Source organism: Pleuronectes platessa, chromosome 9 (genome assembly GCF_947347685.1).
Source record: "Pleuronectes platessa chromosome 9, fPlePla1.1, whole genome shotgun sequence".
NCBI lineage: Eukaryota > Metazoa > Chordata > Actinopteri > Pleuronectiformes > Pleuronectidae > Pleuronectes > Pleuronectes platessa.
This window is the reverse complement of record NC_070634.1, coordinates 6,751,061-6,773,394: the sequence shown is the minus strand read 5'-3', so window position 1 is coordinate 6,773,394 and position 22,334 is coordinate 6,751,061. Positions and strand designations below refer to the sequence as shown.

Here is a 22,334-nt window from a genome sequence, read left to right as displayed (position 1 = left end):
ACCTCAAAGAAGCAAGTCCTAATCAATAATATTTATTAACATTTAAATAAATTGTCATTGTAATTAAATAGTTAAAAGAAGATGAAAATTCACTCATTATCTACTCACCACTATTTGATGGAGGGGTGAGTGAAGTTTTCGTAAAAACACAGTTTCAGGAGCAAACACTCTGCAGCAAATTGCATACCATTGCTGCAAAGTCTCCTGACTTTGGTACAAGAAGTATATCATCTTTTCATTGCTCTAATTTAATGATTATTATTTTGGTTCTGCACCTGCAGTTTGAGTCTATGCGGCTGCTCTATTGTATTCATTTGAAAGCTTGAATATCAATGTGCTGCAAGAGCTTTTTACAGCAGATGAATGCTACTAATTGGTATTCTACTTGTCACCAGGGTAACCCTGATCATGTCAATAGGTTAACCCTGGTCACTTCACCAGAGTAACCATGATAGCCCTGATCACTTCACCAGAGTAACCATGATAACCAGCAAAACCTAGATCCCGTCACCAGGGTAACCCTGACCACTTAACCAGATAACCATGATAACCAGCGAAACCTAGATCACGTCACCAGGATAACCAAGATAACCCTGATCCTGTCACCAGGGTAACCCTGATCACGTCACCAGGGAAACCCTGATCACGTCACCAGGGTAACCCTGATCACTTCACCAGAGTAATCATGATAACCAGCAAAACCTAGATCACGTCACCAGGTTAACTCTGATCACGTCACCAGGATAACCAGCAAAACCTAGATCCCGTCACCAGGGTAACCCTGATCACTTCACCAAATAACCATGATAACCCTGATCACTTCACCAGAGTAACCATGATAACCAGCAAAACCTAGATCACGTCACCAGGATAACCAAGATAACCCTGATCCTGTCACCAGGGAAACCCTGATCACGTCACCATGATAACCCTGATCACTTCACCAGAGTAACCATGATAACCCTGATCACGTCACCAGGATAACCAGGATAACCCTGATCACGTCACCATATAACAAGCAAAACCTAGATCAGTTCTCCAGAATAACACTGATCACGTCACCAGATAACCAGGATAACCCTGATCACGTCACAAGGATAACCCTGATCACGTCACCAGAATAACCAGAATAACTTTGATCACGTCACCAGGATAACCAGAATAACCCTGATCCCATCACCAGGATAACCCTGATCACGTCACCAGATAATCAGGATAACCCTGATCACGTCATCAGTATAACCACGATAACCCTTATCACGTCACCAGGATAACCCTTTTCGGGTCACTAGAATAACCAGGATAACCCTGAGGGTAAGGGATCAGTCCCGTCACCAGGGTAGCCCTGATCACATCACCAGAATAACCCTGATCACTTCACCAGAATAACCAGGATAACCAGTAAAACCTAGATCAGGTCACCAGAATAACCCTGATCACGTCATCGGAATAACCCGGATAACCCTGATCACATCAATAGGATAACCACGATAACCCTGATCACGTCATCAGTATAACCACGATAACCCTTATCACGTCACCAGGATAACCCTTTTCGGGTCACTAGAATAACCAGGATAACCCTGAGGGTAAGGGATCAGTCCCGTCACCAGGGTAGCCCTGATCACATCACCAGAATAACCCTGATCACTTCACCAGAATAACCAGGATAACCAGCAAAACCTAGATCAGGTCACCAGAATAACCCTGATCACGTCATCGGAATAACCCGGATAACCCTGATCACATCAATAGGATAACCACGATAACCCTGATCACGTCATCAGTATAACCACGATAACCCTTATCACGTCACCAGGATAACCCTTTTCGGGTCACTAGAATAACCAGGATAACCCTGAGGGTAAGGGATCAGTCCCGTCACCAGGGTAGCCCTGATCACATCACCAGAATAACCCTGATCACTTCACCAGAATAACCAGGATAACCAGCAAAACCTAGATCAGGTCACCAGAATAACCCTGATCACGTCACCAGGATAACCCGGATAACCCTGATCACATCAATAGGATAACCACGATAACCCTGATCACTTCACTAGAATAACCAGGATAACCAGCAAAACCTAGATCAGGTCACCAGGATAACCCTGATCACGTCATCAGATAACCAGGATAACCCTGATCACGTCACCAGAATAACCAGTATAACCCTGATCAAGGACCAGGATATCCAGGATAACCCTGATCATGTCACCAGATAACCAGGATAACCCTGATCACGTCAACAGAATAACCAGTATAACCCTGATCACGTCACCAGGATAATCAGGATAACCCTGATCACGTCACCAGGATTGCCCTGATCAAGGACTGGGATATCCAGGATAACCCTGATCACGTCACCAGGATAACCAGGATAACCCTGATCACATCACCAGTATAACCAGGATAACTCAGATTAAGTCACCTGGATTACCATGATCCCGTCACCAAGATAAAGATGATCACGTCACCTGGATAATGATGATCACGTCACCAGGATAATCCTGATCACGTCTCCAGGATAATCCTGATCACGTCACCTGGATAACCAGGATAACCCTTATCACATCAGGTCGATAACAGTGATTATCTCACCAGAATAACCCTGGTCACTTCTACAGAATAACCACGATAACCAGCAAAACCTAGATCACATCACCAGGATAACCCTGATCACGTCACCTGGATAACCCTGATCACTTCACCAGATAACCAGGATAACCAGGACATCCCTGATCACATCACCAATATAACCAGGATAACCCAGATTACGTCACCTGGATAACTATGATCACGTCAACAGGATAATCCTTATCATGTCAACTGGATAACCGTGATTATCTCACCAGAATAACCCTGATCACTTCTACAGAATAACCAGGATAACCAGCAAAACCTAGATTACTTCACCAGAATAATCCTCATCACATCACCAAGAAACCCTGATCACGTCACAAGAATAACCAGGATAAGCCCGATCATGTCACCAGAATATCTCTGATCAACTCACCAGAATAACCAGGATAACCAGCAAAACCTAGATCAAGTCACCAGAATAAGCAGTGATCAAATCATCAGGATAACGCTGATCATGTCGGCAGAATAACCAGGATAGCCCCGATCCCGTCACCAGTGTTATCTGACAAATGAAATTAATTGGCCGCCCCTATTAAATAAATAATCACACTACCCTTGGACAGTCAAATGCAGAACGTCTCTTGAACACGAGAGGAAATAGCACAATTGACCACATGATATATACGAGGGTACCTTCAGTCAGTATTAAGAAGTGAAGTGGCTCCTTTAATCAGCCCCTCTAGAGGAGCAATGAGAGTTTTTTTTCTTTACAGAATATTGCACCTACATCCTGGCCCCTCTTACTTATCATTTGAGATGGATGTATAATTCTAGCAGAGCCTGAGTGGCGCACTGGTGCACAGACAAAGAAAGAGAAAACAGCTATTTCGGCCTTTGTCTGCCCCTGGACGTCTCGCACTGACAAACACAGAGGATTCTTGTAGGGTGGGAATCGACTGTTCACATATATAAATAGTTTCATTTGGATCTGATGATACCAAACAACGTGAATCATGTCTTTACAGCATCAGAGTGAGTCCGACAGCAGATCTTCATGTCAAAACCAAAAGCCACAGCTCCATACAGAGACTCACATGTCTGTGCATGTCTATAGGTGACTGGTTCAGTATGTGGCTCAACAGAGAGTGGGATCCCCTGACACCCATTCTGTCCTGTGCTGCTGCAGCTGACTGCTGTCGTCCTCTGGTGGTTAAAAAGAGAAAAGCAGAAACTAGATAGTGAAGACTGATGATATCATCAGGACTTGAACTCGATAGGGAGGGAACCAAATCTGCGGGAGGAGCACAAACAAACTTGGACAGGATATATATATCATCTACATGAATCAACTGGGACCTTCGTGCTTTGTTAACTAGAGGTTCATAAACTACCCACTGTAATAGAATTACAAATAAAAAGACTCAAAGGAAGGGATTAAGAACACTTGTTTTTAAATTTTCTGTCATAAATTATTACAATTATTAAATACAGTTAATCGAAATATATATAATTATTAAAACAAACAAACATCTATAGGACAAAAGTGGGGTTCCAAGGAAAGCACAGCATGATTTAGAAAATAAAAATTATTTCATTTAGGGTACTCTGTGAAATTTCGCAGGGGGAGGGGGGGGATCTAAGTTACATACACAACTTAACATTTGTAAGATACCTGTTCAGCACCTGCCTGTTTGGAATGAGCTATTAGCTTGGTCTGTGCAAAAGCTCTGGAGCTATTTCAGATTTATTTCTCAGTCATTAGTGAATCCTTCTCAAATAGTTCTACATAAACTGTATTCTATATAAATACAGTATTGTTTTGTGTGGCGGACCTTGTGTGCAGAGTCTATGATGCAGCTTGAAGTTAGAAAAACGTTGTGCTCATTCTACATGGTTTATCTGCAGTGAAGATTTTAAAATCAATGTTTTTCATAAAATTAAACGGAATTAGCTTTATAACCGTTCATGTGTGTGGATTATAAAGAATTTCTAGTGATTAAACTGCTGTTATTTTTCCATACATTACATGTAGTCTATATCAGTGGTCTGCTAACAGTTTTCAGACCTGCACTCTGCGTATTTAATCAATATTTTAGCCTATGAACATATACAAGATCATTGTATAAGCAATCATCCAACCACCAAATTAAAAAAACACACTTTTGCCACATTTCCTACACAGTGAGATTTGATTGGCAAGGGAGTAGAATAATGTGTTGATTCGGTTAAAGGTCACACAGATAATGTCACATTATGCAGTGTTGCCCTGGATGTAAAAGTGTGAGCAGAGAACTTGAGTTTTTCAGTCAGGTCTCTTTTCCTTCACAGGAGGTTTCCAGGTTTGTAAGTTAAAAACAAGAAGTGAAGATGAGCGTGCTTTTTCCTCAGGGCTCCTATAGTAGACTTTCAAACTCCTTCGAAGACAAGGAGGGATATCAAAAGGAAGCCTATCAACAGGATAGTCTTGGCTTTCTTTACTTCCTTTTTATGACACTTTTGTTGATATTGCATTTTTTATTTAGTATTTTTTTAGTTTTAAAATACTCTGTTTGATATGCTGTAGACCTTAATTGCAAATGACACAAGGAGGATTATGTGATGTTCCATGAAAATAAACACACTCCTGAGAGGGTGTCTTCCAAAAATCCATACATAGATATAATCAACGAAAGAGTTTGTTCCTTTGATGCAGTGCAGTAACTTAGTGTGTATGGTCGGTGCATAGATATGGTCACTTAAATACAGAATAAGGATATATACTGTATAAATAAAGACATAATACAGAGATAAAGTCCCCTGTGCTACTGGGGAGGAAAAGCTGATTCAAACTTGAGTCTGCAGCTGAAGTGTTCACTCAGCATCCAGAAATCAATTTATATCAGTGAACTACATGAACAGGCTATAGAAACCTTTTACCCTGATAAATTAGCTGCAGTACAAGTCTGAACATAAGGTACAGCCAGTGTCCTCACGTCCCTGCTGACTAAGCAGTTTTGAAGACATTTCATAGATAGTTCCCATGGTAAAGTTTTCACCTTGTGAGTCTGTGTTTGTGTGTCCTAGTGGCAAAATGTGCTCCTGGAGAAACCCAATGTAACACTGAGTACTTTGGTATGGAATGTCATTTGTGCAGTCCTTATCTTCTCGTCACACCTCTCTCTCTTTTGGCTGTTCTCATATATAAAAAACAATAATACATTTAGTGTCTTGATTTTATTATAATAATTTGGTGGAGAGGACAGGGAGGGAGGTCCAAGAATATATAATATTAAAACACTATTCATCGCATTATGATGATAGTAGTAGCAATATTTATGTTAATAATCAGACCACTATGATAAAATTATTATAATGATCATTACAGTAATAGTTGTTCTAAATAATAGTAAACAATAAGTAAAAACAATACTTATCCTCAACTTGTCGCAACCAATGCTATTTCATATAATTTTGTAAATAATCCATTACTATTATCATCATTACGATCATTAATAATAATCATAACCATAAATAGAATGTCAATTAACTGGGAATGTGCACTCCCCTGTCCACATTGTGGTGGGGGAGAATCTGGTAACTATCGGGGTAAATCCACATTCAGGGAGGACAAACATCGGATTCTTTTTTCATTTCGTTGTTGTGGGTATAATGTTTCTACCTTTTTGTTTGTTTTGTTATTTTAGCTCTAACTGATTGGTCCAGATTTGTTGTGGCTTTTTTTTAAAACATAAAACGGAGCATATACTAATCCATATACATAGATTCTGGACCTTTTAATTTAGTCTTTTATAGCTTCAACCGGTCATAATAAATAACAGATTTTCTTGGCTGGATCAGTGTGTCATGTGTAAAATGTGTGTTTAAAGGTCAACAAGCAAGAGGACAGCGTGGAATATGTCTTGATGGAGCTGTGATGCAGGATGAGAGGATGTCCTCTCCATCAGTATATACTGTAGCCCATCTCTGCTTCTCAAGCTATATACTATGATTGATGTCATTTGGTTCCATCAGTGACAGCTTAATTTGGTGTAGAGTATGGACATGCTGAATGGAAAAAGCAACTTAAATGGAGCTAAATCCTTGACAAACAGCTGTGAGCCAGATGTTACTGCCACAGAGACCCCCAAGATGGATTTAACCGTCCACCAACTGCAGAGGCAGCATGATCTGGATGTGCATGTGTATAATCAAAGGAGAAACAGCACGCGCTGACCGTTGTTCCATCAAGCAAGATTAAGCCAGTGTTTTATCACATCCACTGCATAAATGTATCTAGATATGACCTGTACTCTAGATCCATGCACTATCTACTGAATTATACTATGTGCATTTGTCTGACATCACACAGGAGAGAAAAGTAAAATCCTTGACTGGTGACAATTATTATGACATAATGTTTACAACGTTACCCTCCCCAGCCTAAATTTCATCCTAACCGCCAGGATAGATAGTCGACAGACGGAGTCATCGAAAGCTTTATTTGGAATCCGGTATGCATAACAATTCAGAAAGAAACAGGCGTTAAGGTTTCAATCAAACCCATTGGTCAGCACAGCCTTTTACATAAAAAGACACAATTTAAATAAGATGAGATACATTTAAAAAAATAAAAAATAAAGAATATGGTCAAAGAGAACTGTGCTTCCAAAGAGGGAAGGGCTCAATTGAATCAGAGTGTTACCATAGATAGAAAAAGACTATTGCCAAAAGGATCAAATCTGGATAAAAAGACATCAATAAAATGAAGGTCAAATGAGAACATATTACCTCAAAAAAAGTCATTATTCATATGAGCATTATTTATTGCTTGAGATATTTGCATTTTTGCAACAGCCTCTAACTAAAATTCCCTTAAATGTAATAATCATAATACAATACAACTGGTGTGCGCCATAGATGTATTGAATTGTTGCAGGCCACAGAGAAGGCATAAAGTCACATGAGTAGATCATGCTCATATGTCAGTTGTTCATAGAGCCACACAGACAAGAGATTTAAAATGTCAATCTCGGAGAACTATGAAGACAGCGAAGCCAACTCTGCCCAAGTGTATGTTGTGCATGCAGCCATCGCTCTGACAATCATGCAAAACGCTCGACATTACGAGTTTCAATTTGTTTCAAGCAAAGTTATACTAACCACTCTCACATCTGTGCACTAAAGCTAGGGGTCAAAAGCAGTTGTCTTATCTCAGCATGAAGACTTTAAGATGGAGGATACCGTCTCTCCAAGGTAAAAGTCAATAATAACACAACTTATTCTGACCTAAATTGAAACAATAACTGAAATAAAATAAAAAAACAAGTTGTGTTTGTGACCTGTAGTTTTTTCTTAGCTTAATACAAGTTCAAAATATAGTATAACTGTTTGATAGCATTCAAGCTAATGCTATGTTAGCGTTAAATGTTGAGCAGTGGTGCAAGTCTTTTTTTCTGAGATGGCCACTCCCTCTTTTCTTTATGATAAGCTAAGCATTGTTATATTTATTGTTCGTCAACATGACACTATCGTTCTTCTTATTTATCTCTGAGGAAATAACGAATCAGTATATTTAGAAAATTGGCTCCTTCAATAGACTAACCTTTATTCAAGTCTTTATACTCAGCTAAGCTAACCAGCTACTGACCATGGCTTCAGATTTACAGCACAGACATATGAGTGGTTTCAATATTCTCCTCTCACTCCTGGAAAGAACTGAATAAGCACATTTCTCCAAGTGTCAATCTAATCTTGTGAGTGGTCTTCATTGATAAATTGATATCAATATTTGATCTTACACTTTGGCCTGAAACCCTAAATTTAGCAACCTTAACATTGTTTAACATTATAAACATTTAAATTTCAACAACCTTGTCATTGTGACTTTTTGTCTGTGATTAGACTGATAACCTGTTCAGCTCAGGTCAATCTCTTAACCACATAAGTTCCTTATGACAAAAACATTGTGTATCCAGAATATTTGCAAGTTGTCATAAAAGCTCATAGAAACAAACTTATCTACAAAATAAAATGTTTAAAAAAGCATCATATATTCTGTCAAAATTGCTAAAGCTTAAGCTAGTCTGCTCTTCTTTTTCAACATCCAGTCAATGACACACTAGACTAGAGTAAAACTGGGTTGCTGTATACGCATAACATTGAATCTAACTTTACTGGCTTAGTGGTGCTTTTCTAAAAGCAGGCCATATATATACAAGTACATGTTTCTTCAACTACAACCAAACGTACATACATGATTTCTTAATATAGAAACATAAGCTGCCATTATCCCTTTAGCTTGAAGTCTGGCCATCTCTACATAAACAGAAAAACAATATTAATTGAAAACTAGCCATTCTAGATTCAGAGAAGTAGCAAAAGGTGAGCAAAAAGCATTTGTACTTTATCATGACAAGTATAATGAAAGTTTAAAACTTCTGAAAAATGAATTGCAGGAGATTTCAGTGCATTCATAATGAGTTATCACAATCTGAAGGCAACACATTTATCATGGCTATTCAACTGCTTTTAACAAGGAAGCAAATTCCATGTGCCTGGGCCTAGCCTTGCATTCCTGGACTTGCATTCCTCCTCCAGCCCATTTGTACAAAGTAAGAGTTACAAAGATAAAAGCCAGTTTTGAGTAACAGTACAAATTTTGTTTTTGCATAGCATTTGGCCTTGTTTACCATCATCTACTGTAGACTCAAGGAAAAAATATTATGCCAAATGCTTAACTTAAAAATGTATCTGAATTTGACAAAACCTAAATCTGTGACTGTGATCCCAATGAGATAAACAAAAAATTGTGAGGAAAAGTTGTGTATCCTATCTGTACAATTCTAAGGCAAACATGGCAACATCTTCCTGAAGCAACAGACATGCCATGTAACCCAATGACCTAAGAAAACACATCTATGATACAAGGCCTGGCATTGCAGAGCTTACATAGCCCCTTTGATTACTGGTTCTCTATTGAGGTACGTGGCCCAGTACACCAGGTTGAAAGTCCCAAACAGGACTGGGAATACTATCCTGGACATCTTGTCAATCTTGCTCACGCTGTTGTAAGTCTTTTTGGGGTCTGGGGCCTTGGTTTCAGAGGGTTTGAGCTGAACAGCTGTACTATTTGAAATGGTGGAGATAGATGTGTCCTTTGTAAGGTTGGTGGTATAATTCACACCGGCTGAGCATGTGTTGTTTGGCTTTTTAGACAGAGCCAAAGGGTCTTTTTTCTGCAGAGGAAAAAAAAACATTGATTTAGCTTAAGTACACATAACTCTGAACAAAAGCAGTGCTCCACATCCAATGAATTAAATTAATAACATTGGCACACACACGAAAAAACTAAGATAACAATAAGAGCTGGCCAGTGGTGTTTGAAAGTAGGGATCAATGTGCTCGGGCAATAATGAACTGGCATTCTGCCACAACATCGGCACACTGAGCAGTGTATTAATTGATCCACCATTTTTAACTTCTACACTCTGCCCAATTTATCTCTTACTTTACATAAACGTTTTCACTCCTCCTCCTTTCGTCGCCTCGCACCACTCTTTTACTATCGGGAAGTAACACAGTGAAGACAGTAACAGAGCCTGTCGCTGTGTCGTTAGCTGATTGTGTTACAACAATGTTGGAAATAGAAATGTAAATTTCTATTACTGAATGTGTGAATTTGTGTGTTGTTGACTGTTGTTGGGAATGAGCTGCTGGGTGAATCACAAATACAATAATGTTCCTGGTTGAGGATGTAAATGTGGGGCTTCCTGTCACAGACACTGGACCTCAGCTCTTGAAGAGGGTTTCATCTTTTGCAATTATGATAAATGTTTCTTCAGTTTTTCCAAATTTAAGCTGCACTGCTCAATATTGCAGTTGCTTATATGAGCCCACACAGACTTTTCACCCAACTCTACTGTCACAATAAGTTTATGGGAGCTGTTTAGCTTTTTAGATCATTGTTTTGTAGTTTTACAGCCTGCAACTTGAATGTTGTGGTTCTGTCTCTACATTCTATTCAACCTCATTTAAGCTGCAGCAGGCAGCTGTTTTCAATGAAGAACCTCTCCATCTGTCGAACCAACCAACCAGTAACCTGTAATGTTATCCTTTTAGAGTAGCAGGGTTGGAGAGGCGGGGTAAACTATGGATGGGTCAACAGTCTATCGCAGGGCTGGCATATAGAGACAAACAACCATTCAAGCTCACATTAAAACCTTCAGGCTATTAAGAGTCCTCAGTTAACTTAACCTGCATGTCTTTAGATGGTGTAAGGGAGCCGCAGTACCTGGAGAAAATCCATGCAGGCACAGGCAGAGCAAAACAGAGCAAGGCCCTGGCCCACAGCCCTGACAGTGCCAACCATTGCACCATGCAAAACTCTGATAAACCCAATATAAGGTACTTGCCAAGTACCAAACTGCAAAAGAACAAAGTGTGTAAACAGCTAGTGAACACAGTGAAGCATTTAGCAGCAACTTTACTTTTTAATTCTGGTAAAACAACTGTACTGTATCTGCAGCACCGAAGAGTACATAGAGTCAGCGACTAGCTGGGGACCATTGTCTCTAAAAGGAGAACCACTCCTTAACTCACACATTAACTCACTCACTCACTCACTGACACACACACGAATAGAAAATACCTTGGGTTGTTGGGCTTCCATTGCTTTTTTTCCATCCCAGGCCCAGCTCCTCTTGGTGAAGTAGTTGACTGTTGCAAATTCAATGAGTGCAGAGAAGACAAAGGCATAGCAGACAGCGATGAACCAGTCCATGGCTGTAGCATAAGCCACTTTAGGCAGCGAGTTACGAGCACTGATGCTGAGAGTTGTCATAGTGAGCACTGTGGTCACACCTGGTGGGAAGGAAAACTAGGTCAGTTTTTCTAACTAGACTCACAATTCTGTTGTTCCAACAGATCCAATTATAGTAAGGCACATTCTACTTTCATTTTCATTTTTATTGAAATATTTTTCAGGGCAAAATTTAAATGTTCCATAGGAGATTTATACATTTAATAATGTAACCAGATGCTATTATCAATGTAAAGATATAGAGGATATGGTATTTTGTGAACTAAGCTTCTCTGTTCTTTTGGTTAAGCTCTGGGTACTCGTTCCTGTGAATGTGAGTCCTTCCTTGTAAAACCATGGGCCCTCCGAATGTTTATATAGCAAGATAGCTCCAGGTCCGATTTCAGAGATGGTAACATGACCCATAGGTGGACACCCTAACTTAAACTCTCTTTTTCTGTGCTGTGAAATCTCCTGTAAACACACACAAATACTGTAAACACACATGTCCCAAGCCCACTACCGGGCTGTGAAACCCCCCAAAATAACAGCCTATAGGCTATGCTATAGACTGCACAAAAGATGGACGTGTACACTCTTTCCCATCATCCACAAATCAGCCCAAAATATCCCGGTTACAAACTCTGACATCTTGCACATTTGTAGTCAGAGTCTGCATTGTAGCGATTGGGGGATGTTAACAAGGTCCCACAAATACATTCACTCTGATAATTGACCAATTGCAAGTCGGTCTCGGTTTTCAATCACAATGTTTAACTCCGATCAAATAACTAAAAAAAGCCGAACCAACTGAAAAACACTTAAGAATTCTATGACCTACAATGGAAAACCATCTTCGAGAAAAATTTATTTAACCTGTACTTCGACTTTAGTTCTGTCCATAGGAAGGTGTGGCTTATTTTAGTCCGAGATGCTCACGGTAGTGAGATATTTACCGGCAATGAATACAAAAGTTACAAATATTAATAAAGTGTCTGTGGTTTACAAACTCACCAAAGACAGTCCGTGCTGGAACAGACTCCCTGTTGAGCCAAAAGGAAACCTGGGACAAGATGACTGTCATGAAGCAAGGCATGTAGGTCTGGATGACAAAATAACCGATCTTCCTCTTCAGGTAAAAGTGAGCCATCATCACGGTGTATTGACCTGCGAAAAACAGCAGAGTGTGTGCCTTTTACTTTTCTGACAGTGTCATCCAAATTCTGAATTTCGACAAAAATAGCAGGGAGTAAAACTGGATAAAATAATATCTAATGAACGGGGGGGGGGGGGGGGGGGGGGGTTCTAAGAATTTTAAAAGAGGGTTTGTCTCTCTTCAAGCATTTCCTTTATAAAACAATGTGGCTTCAGTGTTTTTGGGGTGTGTTTTTATCTACTTTAGTCAGCAGCTGTTTACATAGTAGCAAGTGTAAACTATACTTGACAACCTCTATGCCAGACTACAAATATGAGAGTGTGAGCAAAATTTTGGAAAAACAGGTTGGTGGAGAAATCATCATATCCTGTTAACCAACTGAAGATTGCATTTGAAGGATTTTTTTTCTCAAAAATCCTGTCGAGCCATTGAGTCTGATAAACTATAGAAAATCCACAGATGACTGCTGCTTTCTCCTGGCAAAATCGGATTTTTCTGTCTCACTAATCCCTTGTCACAATCTGCATCCTGTATATCTCTCTAGTTCTCTCTCGGCCACCCTCTGTCTCTGCCTCTCTCTCTTTCTATGCGTGTGTGTGTGTGTGTGTGTGTGCGTTTGTGTGTATGTGTGTGCGCAGCAGACAGTCCATCCCATTCTGTCAGGCCAGGCCACACTTGATTGGGGACATACATCCTTGCCTTGCCTGAGCTCGAGCACTAAAACAGACCTGGATAAGCGGTGATTACAAGCAGATGCACAGATGACTGAAGCGGAGGGGAGTTGAGAGGGACCGGAGAAAAAGTTTGGATGGTCTGTGCGATGCGACGACCAGCAACATGTCCTTAATGAAAAGGACACCTGTGTCGCCTTTGCTCCAAGGACTACTATCCAGCAGCCCTGCACTGTGGTGGCACGACCGGGCAAACCCCACTCTGATCTGACCGCCTGCTGGGCTTCAAAGTGGATGGAAATCTCTGAGGCGTGAAAAAATGCGGTTGTGGATTATTTTACTGCTCAGTTTTGGGAGTGCCTGTGGGGAACTGCCATTCATAGCAGAGAACAATGCAGCGATGTTGGTCAACTGGTGAGTACAGATCGAAACCATCTGTTGAGCTTTGCCGCTTTCTATTTTGATCTGAAAGCGCTGATGTGTGTAATGTAATGAAATTACAAGGTTTGCCTATCATCAATTCAATTCCTGTGTCTGTAGTTTCAGCCTCTTTATTTTAACCTGCGGGGTCAAAGGTCAGCCTCGCCCCCTGTGAGCACTTTGCAGAGCTATTCTTGGCTTGTTAAAGAGGGTTTGCACCTCAGATTAGCAATGCTAATTAAGGCCGTGCAGGCTCTGTGTGTCACCCTCTTTAACTGGTCTGAACTCTGATGGGTGGGGAGAGAGTTAGCATCCTATGTGGTAATCTGAAGTCGTTAAGCGTTTGGAGTCGGGATGTTTCAACAGCATGAGCTCAGAATTCTCCCGCTGCGTAGAAATACTTAACCGTTAATGTTACATTATCCAGTGTCAACAGCATCTTTCTCAGGCAGGATGAAGCAACACAGCATAAAGTACAGCTATATGAACACCTCCCATGTAATAAAGTCAATCCCAACACGCATCATAAATGTATTATCATACTTCTTTACATAACAGAATTAAGCAGATGCCGCTTGCCCCCCCCCCCTTCTATCCATGTCTCCGCCGGAGCAGCCACTCCCTGAGCTATGACGTCACTCAGTAAAAGCACAACTGATGGGCCTGCGTACGGATTAACCCTACAGACCCAATGGCTCAGACCATGGATAAGTGATTTTTTTTTTTTTTGCCCACCCCCCCAGCAACTATCCTCTCTTGGCAGCCCCAGAGACAGCTGGATATGTGTGGGAGGCATTCTGAAATCCTTGTGATTCATTCATTGTCTCTATCCCGCTTGATTTGAAAACATTTTCTTCTCACAACATCTTTGGTTGGCACACGCCGTAATAACACAGAGCTGAAAAATGGGGTGGAAACAGGGACTTAACATCCCTGCAGCTGCCGAAAGCCACTGTTTGTGAGTCAGTCTCACTTCACTGTACCTCTGCTGGTATAGATGTCCTCCGTCCCTGCAGTCTGACCAATCAGATGGTACTGATTGAGCCGAGACCCTTCCTCGCCCACCACCACCGATTTGGCTGCTCCCTGTGTCCACGTGTAGACCACCTCTGACACTGGATAAGCATCTGACAAAACAACACAGACAGATTAACACAAATTAGAAAAAATCTAATATTTATCTAAAGCCTGCTGTTAAAAATGTGTTTAAATTTGTGTTTTAATCTCTTAATTTATCTTTTGATATGAGCGGATAAGGGGGGCACAGGGGCACAGTGGGTAGCACTTTTGCTCTTGGTTAGAATCCCTGTGTTTGCATAAGTTTTTTCCTGTTAGGCCAGCTTCCTCCAACAGTCTAAAGACTTGTAGACTGGGGAAACTCTTACTGGTAATTTGTCTGTAGGTATGAGTATAGGTGAATGGTTTTTTGTCTCTGCATGCTGGCCCTGTGACTCGCTGGCAACCTTTACACGTTGTACCCCACCTCTCGCCCAATGTCAGCTGGGATTGGCTCCTGCTCCCCCTGAGACACTCAAAGGATAAGTGGTATAGATAATGGATGCATGTATGTTAAGTGGTGCAGATTAATACATCTTCATTAATACCCTAGCCAACAGCTGACCTATGGCTTTTAAAAAGTGCAAAATGCGAGTAAAAAAAAATGATGAGGATGCACCAATCTCACTTTTTTCTCAAAAAAATAGCAATTCATTAATAATAAAGATAATCTATACATTTTATTAAGATTATCTAGATATTCTGAAATGAGCACAAGGCTGTACAGCAGCTATTACAAATGACCACATGACCACAAATATTCATACATCAATATTTGTTGTGGCTCTGTGCAAAATAATCATATTGTTGTAATATATAGTTATAGTATGGACATTTAATGTAAAGAGAAAGATCCAGTGTAAATAGGTCCCATACTGAAATATGGACCATTAATAATTTCTTTAACTTTGCCTCACAGATAGGAGCCACATGGGTGGCAGTAGATGGAGAAGTAAGGTTGATGTTTCAGTTCCAGGTTTCGTATATCACCTCTACATGTGTTTGTGTGTCAAAGTGCTCTTGAGCAGCACCCTGAAGTTGCTCCTGAGGTACAAAAAACAAACAAACACACACACACTGACTATGTGTTCCCACACACGTTTAGACGGCAGTGGCAACAAGTAATAAAATCCAAGTTAATGCCCTCCAGCCTCGGTGCATGTTCAGTTCATTATGTTCATGTTCGCTGTGAGCTTTTGTTGTTGCTTCCTCTGAGGAAAAGATGAGTTTGACAAATAACATGTTATGTGAATGAAATTTTACATTTATAGTCATGTTAGTTTACAGCTGCGGGCTCCACCTCTGAACTCCGGCAGATACACTCTCACAGGTCAGTTATTTCTACATCTACTGATGCGTAAAAATAAAACCTATTTCCCACGTGTATTGAACTCAGATACATCCAGGTCCTTATTCATATCGACACCGAGCGTTATTTGCACTTTCCACGCGTCTATTTTCGGTCACTATATCTGCACTACAGCATAGAAAATTCACAAAAATGTCACATGATGCCTTCTCTAACAATGTTAAAGAAGGTGAAAACAACTTGCATCAAATCCTCTCAAAAAGTCAACGGCTGTGTTCGATATCACTCACTTAATATATAGTGAGTGATGTGTTGCTGTCTGACTGTTGAGTGACATTTTTATACCCTTTATAGTGGACTCATGTATCCCACAATGCACTGTGATATATAGTGTAAAACTGATGGTCACTAAGCGAGCAATATATACCATCATGCATTGCGCTTGCATGGTTGTCAGGGAAAAAATGGAGGAGAGATGAGAGGATGGAGGGCAGCATGTCTCAGCCTCTTCTCTCTGGCAATTATACTCTTTCTTATTCAGAAAAATATGAATCACCGTGAGGACAGACAGTAAAATAAACATTTTAAGTATAGGTATATAAATGTCCCAAAGCGTTCTGATGCAGATGAAATCGTAAAGTCCTTTACAGAAGTTCTTATATAGTGAGTAGGAGGAAGTGAACGAGTGGGGGAAATTGAACACATATATATAGTCACTCAGTGCAACTGTTATGTGGTCACAAACAATTTTGGCTACAGTTGGTTTTGGTCTCTTCTGGACTTTATTGACCAAAAACTAAAAGATAAATCAACATCAGCCTTATTCCTGATTTGATCTGGTTCTGTTCAGGCACTGTATATTAAGGTGTTTTAAACCTTTGTTTCCTCTAATTACTGATTCACCAGCATGATAAGAACTTGTTCCCCACAAATATTCTAAATCATTCCCACGTTGGTGATATTCTGTTCTCCATCTTCTCAGATGTTGCTAAAAGATGTTGTATGGCTGTGATACAACACTTGACCTTTCACCCACTTTGCTTCATTACACAGAGATTAAGTTGGTGTCACTGTTAAGAGCTGGTGTTTGGATCTGATGTAATCACTCTGAGTGTAACACAATTCGCAGATGTTACTAATGGCATGATCTTATGTGTGAAGGTTGGCACATTTTGACAGATTCGAAGTTTGCTCACAGGGTCATAAGGAAACTTTTTAGACGAGTTGCTAGTACACCGACAGGATGAAGATCTTCTGCTTTAATGTAATTTCAAATACACGCTGAATAAAAACATGTGTTCATTTATTCAAGTTCATTCTGAAGACGAGCAAACAGTGCAAAATGCAAAAGAAAACACCCCTCTTGCTCACAGTGACGCACAAACTGCACACGCTGTACTGTAGCTGCACTAAATCTGTGTGTGTCTCTCTGAGTGCACTGCACTGCAGTGTCCAATCTAACAGCATTGCCTTAATCCAGCAACTGTGGTGTTAGAAGACATCACAGCAATTTAGATTGACCCCAGCCAACCAGTCTGTGGATTATTGTCTCAAAGACACTCCTCATTGTCTTAAACACATCTTTGTACAAGTGACTATGGAGCTATGGAATTTAAAAAAAAATTGTTCAGAACACTCACATGTGCAGGCGTTGTGAGCAAACTTAAATTATTGTGATGTATAAATAAGAAATAAATATACATCACAACTTCATCATCATTAAACCCCCAAATTATTTTGTGTACAGATGAAAATTTCAGGGAGCTCAACCTCATGACTACACACTATGTATAAAAGCAAAAAAGTAGCCATTACTTTCTTTAGAAACTGCATTCTGTTGTTTTTGATTGATTTTAAATATCAATATCACCTTTATTTACCCAGGTAGTTAATCCCTATGAGAGTAAGATTTCTCTCAATATTTACATGAGGCAATCTAAGAAAAAAAACAGATAATATTAATGAGACAATTGAGCATCTTAGATCTGAAGATCTCAAACTGAACTGCCAAACCCCTGTCTATAAAGTTGCCCAATATTATGTTTGGATAAAACAAATGACCTGTAGCATGTGGATTTGTGAGCTTTAGACGTGCTGGTAGCTGGATTTCTACCTTTAAACTGAGCCAGGCCGGTTGTTTTTTCATTTCTAGTCTTTATGCTTAACCAAGATAGGTTGCCGAGCCGCAGCAGCTGGGTTCAACTATATATATATATATAGCTCACAGTGATGAGAATGGTACCAAACTCTTGACGTCTGTTTCTTGAGTGCGTACTGAAAAGAAAAATGTATGTGTACACATCCCTTGCTTTGTTAAATTGTGAAACTATCCTTTACAGAAATGTAAAGGACTCCCTCACACACACAATTTCTTTGTCACATGAACATAACAAAAGCATTCTGCGGGACACATGTACGGTTCGACTGATTTCAACCTTTCCGTCCTTCTTTAAATAATCCAAATCTCCGAAAAGAACCTTTAGATTCTAGCTTTGACATTGCACTATAAATCATATTTCCGGACATGTTGTGTTTGTTCTCACAGACAACGATGGGCTGACATTGCTGTGACGAGTCTGGAGCTGAACTTTGAAGTAGGCCATGTAGTCACATCCTGGAACTGATTCTCAATTAATTTGGGTGAATTGTTAACCTCCTATTAAGCAGGAAGGCGAAGCAAGCGAAATGCAGGTTCACAAATGCAGAGTAATCCACTTCTCTACTATCTATCAGTTCTATCATCATTTAAAAACTCCTAAACTATAGCTAAATTCATTGTGTCTGTCTCAGACCTCAGCTCACATATCAGCAGCTGCATGTGTCTGAAAGTGTTGAACATCAGACGTTAGCATGACCAACTCAAACTTGAATCTACAATCAGGACGTCACACTTACAGAAACACAGTGAGACTTTACATGACACCTGTGCTGTACACAGGAAATGCTGCATGTTGTTCCTCTGTTAAGGTCTGTGTCTACTTCGTGGAACAAAAGCCCACAAATTGAGCTTTTAACAATACAAGTAAATAAACGGACTAACTCATCCTGCCCCCATTTTTAAAACCTTCCCCGTGTTGTCAGTCGGTTGGATATTGTTCCTTTTGCAAAATATTTTCATTCTCTTTATTGTTGAGAATTAGATGAACAGACTGATATCACTCTCATGTCTGCACACGAAGCTACAACCACAAGATGGTTCACGTTAGCTTGGCAGCTACCTGCTAACTAAACAACTCTATAACAACACAATCAAACGATAAACCGACTTTATGAATCAACTGAAATGCTCCTGTAGTGTGAGGGATTTACAGACGTAATGTTACCAAATGTATATGGTCTCCCTGATTTTGACATGAAGTCCTGTGACAGGAACAGCAAAGGCCTACTGAGCGAAAACCTACAATAACCAATTAGGGTGAGGTGTCATTAACCAGATGTTGCGTGCCGACAAAATTTTTATTTTAAACTATTTCGGCTTATCTCCAGATCATGTAGCAAAAATCTTTAAGCTATTCTGATAGCATCTCTTCTGTCGTCACAGTTCTTTTTCTTGTATTTAGTTTTTCGGTTCCAAACACTGCACACAGATGTGCAACCAGCAGCCAATGACGGCCCCGCCTCCATATTTGTTTTCTTCTCTGAAGTCACTTTCTGTGCCCTTAAATCTGTTAAACCTTATATAGACCTTGCTATGTAGCGTTAGCTTTTCCAATACTTAATAGCAGCGAAATCATTTTTTTCATGTAAGTGAAACACTATATCCATTTTTATTCCTCCTAATTGAACCACAGATACAGTTGGTTTCAGTTCGGAGCTCCAGTGGAATAATCATGTAGCAGAGAGCGAGCTCAGTCCATGAGAGGTGATTAACACAACGGCAAAGGGCAGGTCTACCGGAGCTCTGAAAGCCTCCAGCTCGGGGGTGAGTGCTGTCCATTAGGTCAGAGGATTAGCTAGGGTTAATGGAGTCGGAGAAAACAGGATATACTGCACCACTGTAACTTTTCCAGTTTATAACCCTACATGGGATATATTTTTACTTTCACATTAGGATTTCAAAGTTGTCTGGACGACAAAGTGCTTCTTATTCTTCCGTTAACAACCAACTCACCTCCACTGCAGATGGAGAGAAGAGAGAATATTCACGTTCACGTCATAGAAACAATTTTTGAAGGACTTTTCATACTATAGTATATATTTGTAATATTTACATGTATTATCTCCATGAGGTTATTTGATTGATAGTTTGTTATCAGGATTAGGTAAAACTCCTACTTTTCTGGAGGAGCAGACCCCCACATTGATTTTTTTCACTTTCTTTAATATTGCAAGATTCTATGTTTGCATTGACTTCTCAGGGAATAATTAATGGATCTTAAAGAAAAATCTGATTCATATTCATGAGCATGTTCAATTTGGATTAGTTCCACATAAAAATCAGGACCAGCCAATTTAAATGCAGTTTCATAAGGGGACACTACTGAGTGACATTCTAGTTGATTAATATATTTATTACAATTTAAATGTATCGTAAATCAGCAGTTTAAGACAAGTAAAGTTGTACAATGTTGAGAAGTATTCTTATTGAACTTATTTCTACACCATCTGATGCATGAGGATTGTCCTGTAGGAAGTTTAGTGTGTATCAGGCTTCACATGACGAAGAGCAGCCCAGTGACCTGAACCTCACTGTTTATAATGAATAATGAAGGCAAAGCAAACTACTAGTGTACAACATTCTTATGAACTTCTGCGGCATAAATATTCTTTCATTTCCATGGTGTACATTTTTTTTTATGAATATGTTTGGTTCCTGGATGAGCTCAATTCAACAAAAACATGAATGATAAATGAATCCCTGTTTTTAAAATGGTTTATTTTTTGTGATTTAATTTCAGTAACACTGATACATTGAATAATGTACATTTGAACGACAGCTGGGGAGAGAATTCTGAAACTTTCTACTGGTTAACATATATAGCATATAAGTGTGCTTATAAAGAAAATGGAAATCAATGTGCATTCCCGTCCATATGTTCCTTCAGTATTTATTTGCTAGGTCTCTTTTCATTGCACTTTACAGCATATTGCTTACCAACCCGTCCTTTACTAACCTTAATGTTGGTTTTTCTCTGGCTTTTTTCATAAATTGAAAATTTGCATATAAACAGATGGAAATGCACTTTGTGTGTTTCCTTTCTTTGACTGTTAATTGTCTGTGATGTAGCCGTTGCAAACAATTGGATAAATACAGTTGTACTGAAGTTTCTCAGCTAACTGTGATCTCCATCACTGTATGTACGGGAAACCAGGTGAAGACTGCAGGCAGGTTCTGTCTTTCTGAGCTACCAGATAAGTTAACGGACAAAGAGCGCTCGGTGTCAGGTGGAATGTGGTCATGGTGTCTGATTAACACCATCAGCTCGGGCTGGAGGTGACCAAAGGGGGCGTGGGAATGGCTAAATGTCATGACAAATGCGCCGTGCTGCCTTTGAGTCCAAAGAGGCCAGAACCAACCCTCCATACATCAGCGGCAGGGGATACCTTAAATACTAATCTTAAGCTTACATGACAGGAGCTCATCAGATATTTTTGTACCGCTGGAGCTGTGGGAGGAAACCTAACTAGCTTAGAGGGCTGGGCACAAGCCACAAGAGGGTTTTAGCTGAGCATGTGGGAGGTGTGGGATTGGATTTCTAAATCTTACCTTGGTGGTAAATGGTTTGTGTGTAAGTGTGTGTTTCAAATATTTCCCATTAAATGTAGCTGAGGCAGTGAAGGATGCAGGGGAGCAGCCCTGACACGATGATTAATGGTTTAATCAGGATCAGTGTGTCCGTGTCTACATGGCTATCTCCGGCTCTGCCACAACAATAGCTTTGCACCTGAGGGACACAGGCTGTCAGACACACAACGGTCCATATGTCCCCGTGTCCCCTGCACGGATAATGACACTGCAGCTGATGCCATGCCAAACCTATAGGTGACTTCTCTCACTGATGACCTCACATGCTTTAAGACTTTGCTCTTGTGTCAATGATGTGCAGCTCAACCATATGACACATTAACACTGTAACCTTTCCTGCATTATTTAATTTAACCCGCACTGTGTCAGTTACTTAGAGACATGTTTACTCACAGCTTCCAAATTTAAGGGGACAAGCATGGGCGTCCATTGGGAAGTCCTCCAGCTGCATGGGGCATTCTGCTGATATCGTCAGTCTGAAAGGAGAAGTTGTGCAGAAAATCAATTGAATATGTCATCATCATTACCATCACCATTTTCACAAATGATCCTTTTCATCCTTCAGATCTTTTTAAATGAATACTTGTTTGTCGTTTAGGTTCAGCTATGTTTGGTATA

The 22,334-nt window shown here is 40.0% G+C and overlaps 1 protein-coding gene across 1 annotated transcript in view; it reads left to right on the top strand.

Moving 5' to 3' along the window:
- Positions 1 to 13,504: 13,504 nt before the first annotated feature.
- The window catches only part of gabrb3 (gamma-aminobutyric acid type A receptor subunit beta3), a 48,159-nt gene continuing 39,329 nt past the window's right edge, over positions 13,505 to 22,334 (top strand). The window contains exon 1 of the mRNA XM_053431413.1: positions 13,505 to 13,599. Coding sequence (XP_053287388.1) covers positions 13,505 to 13,599 — 95 coding nt within the window. The remainder of the gene's footprint in view (positions 13,600 to 22,334) is intronic.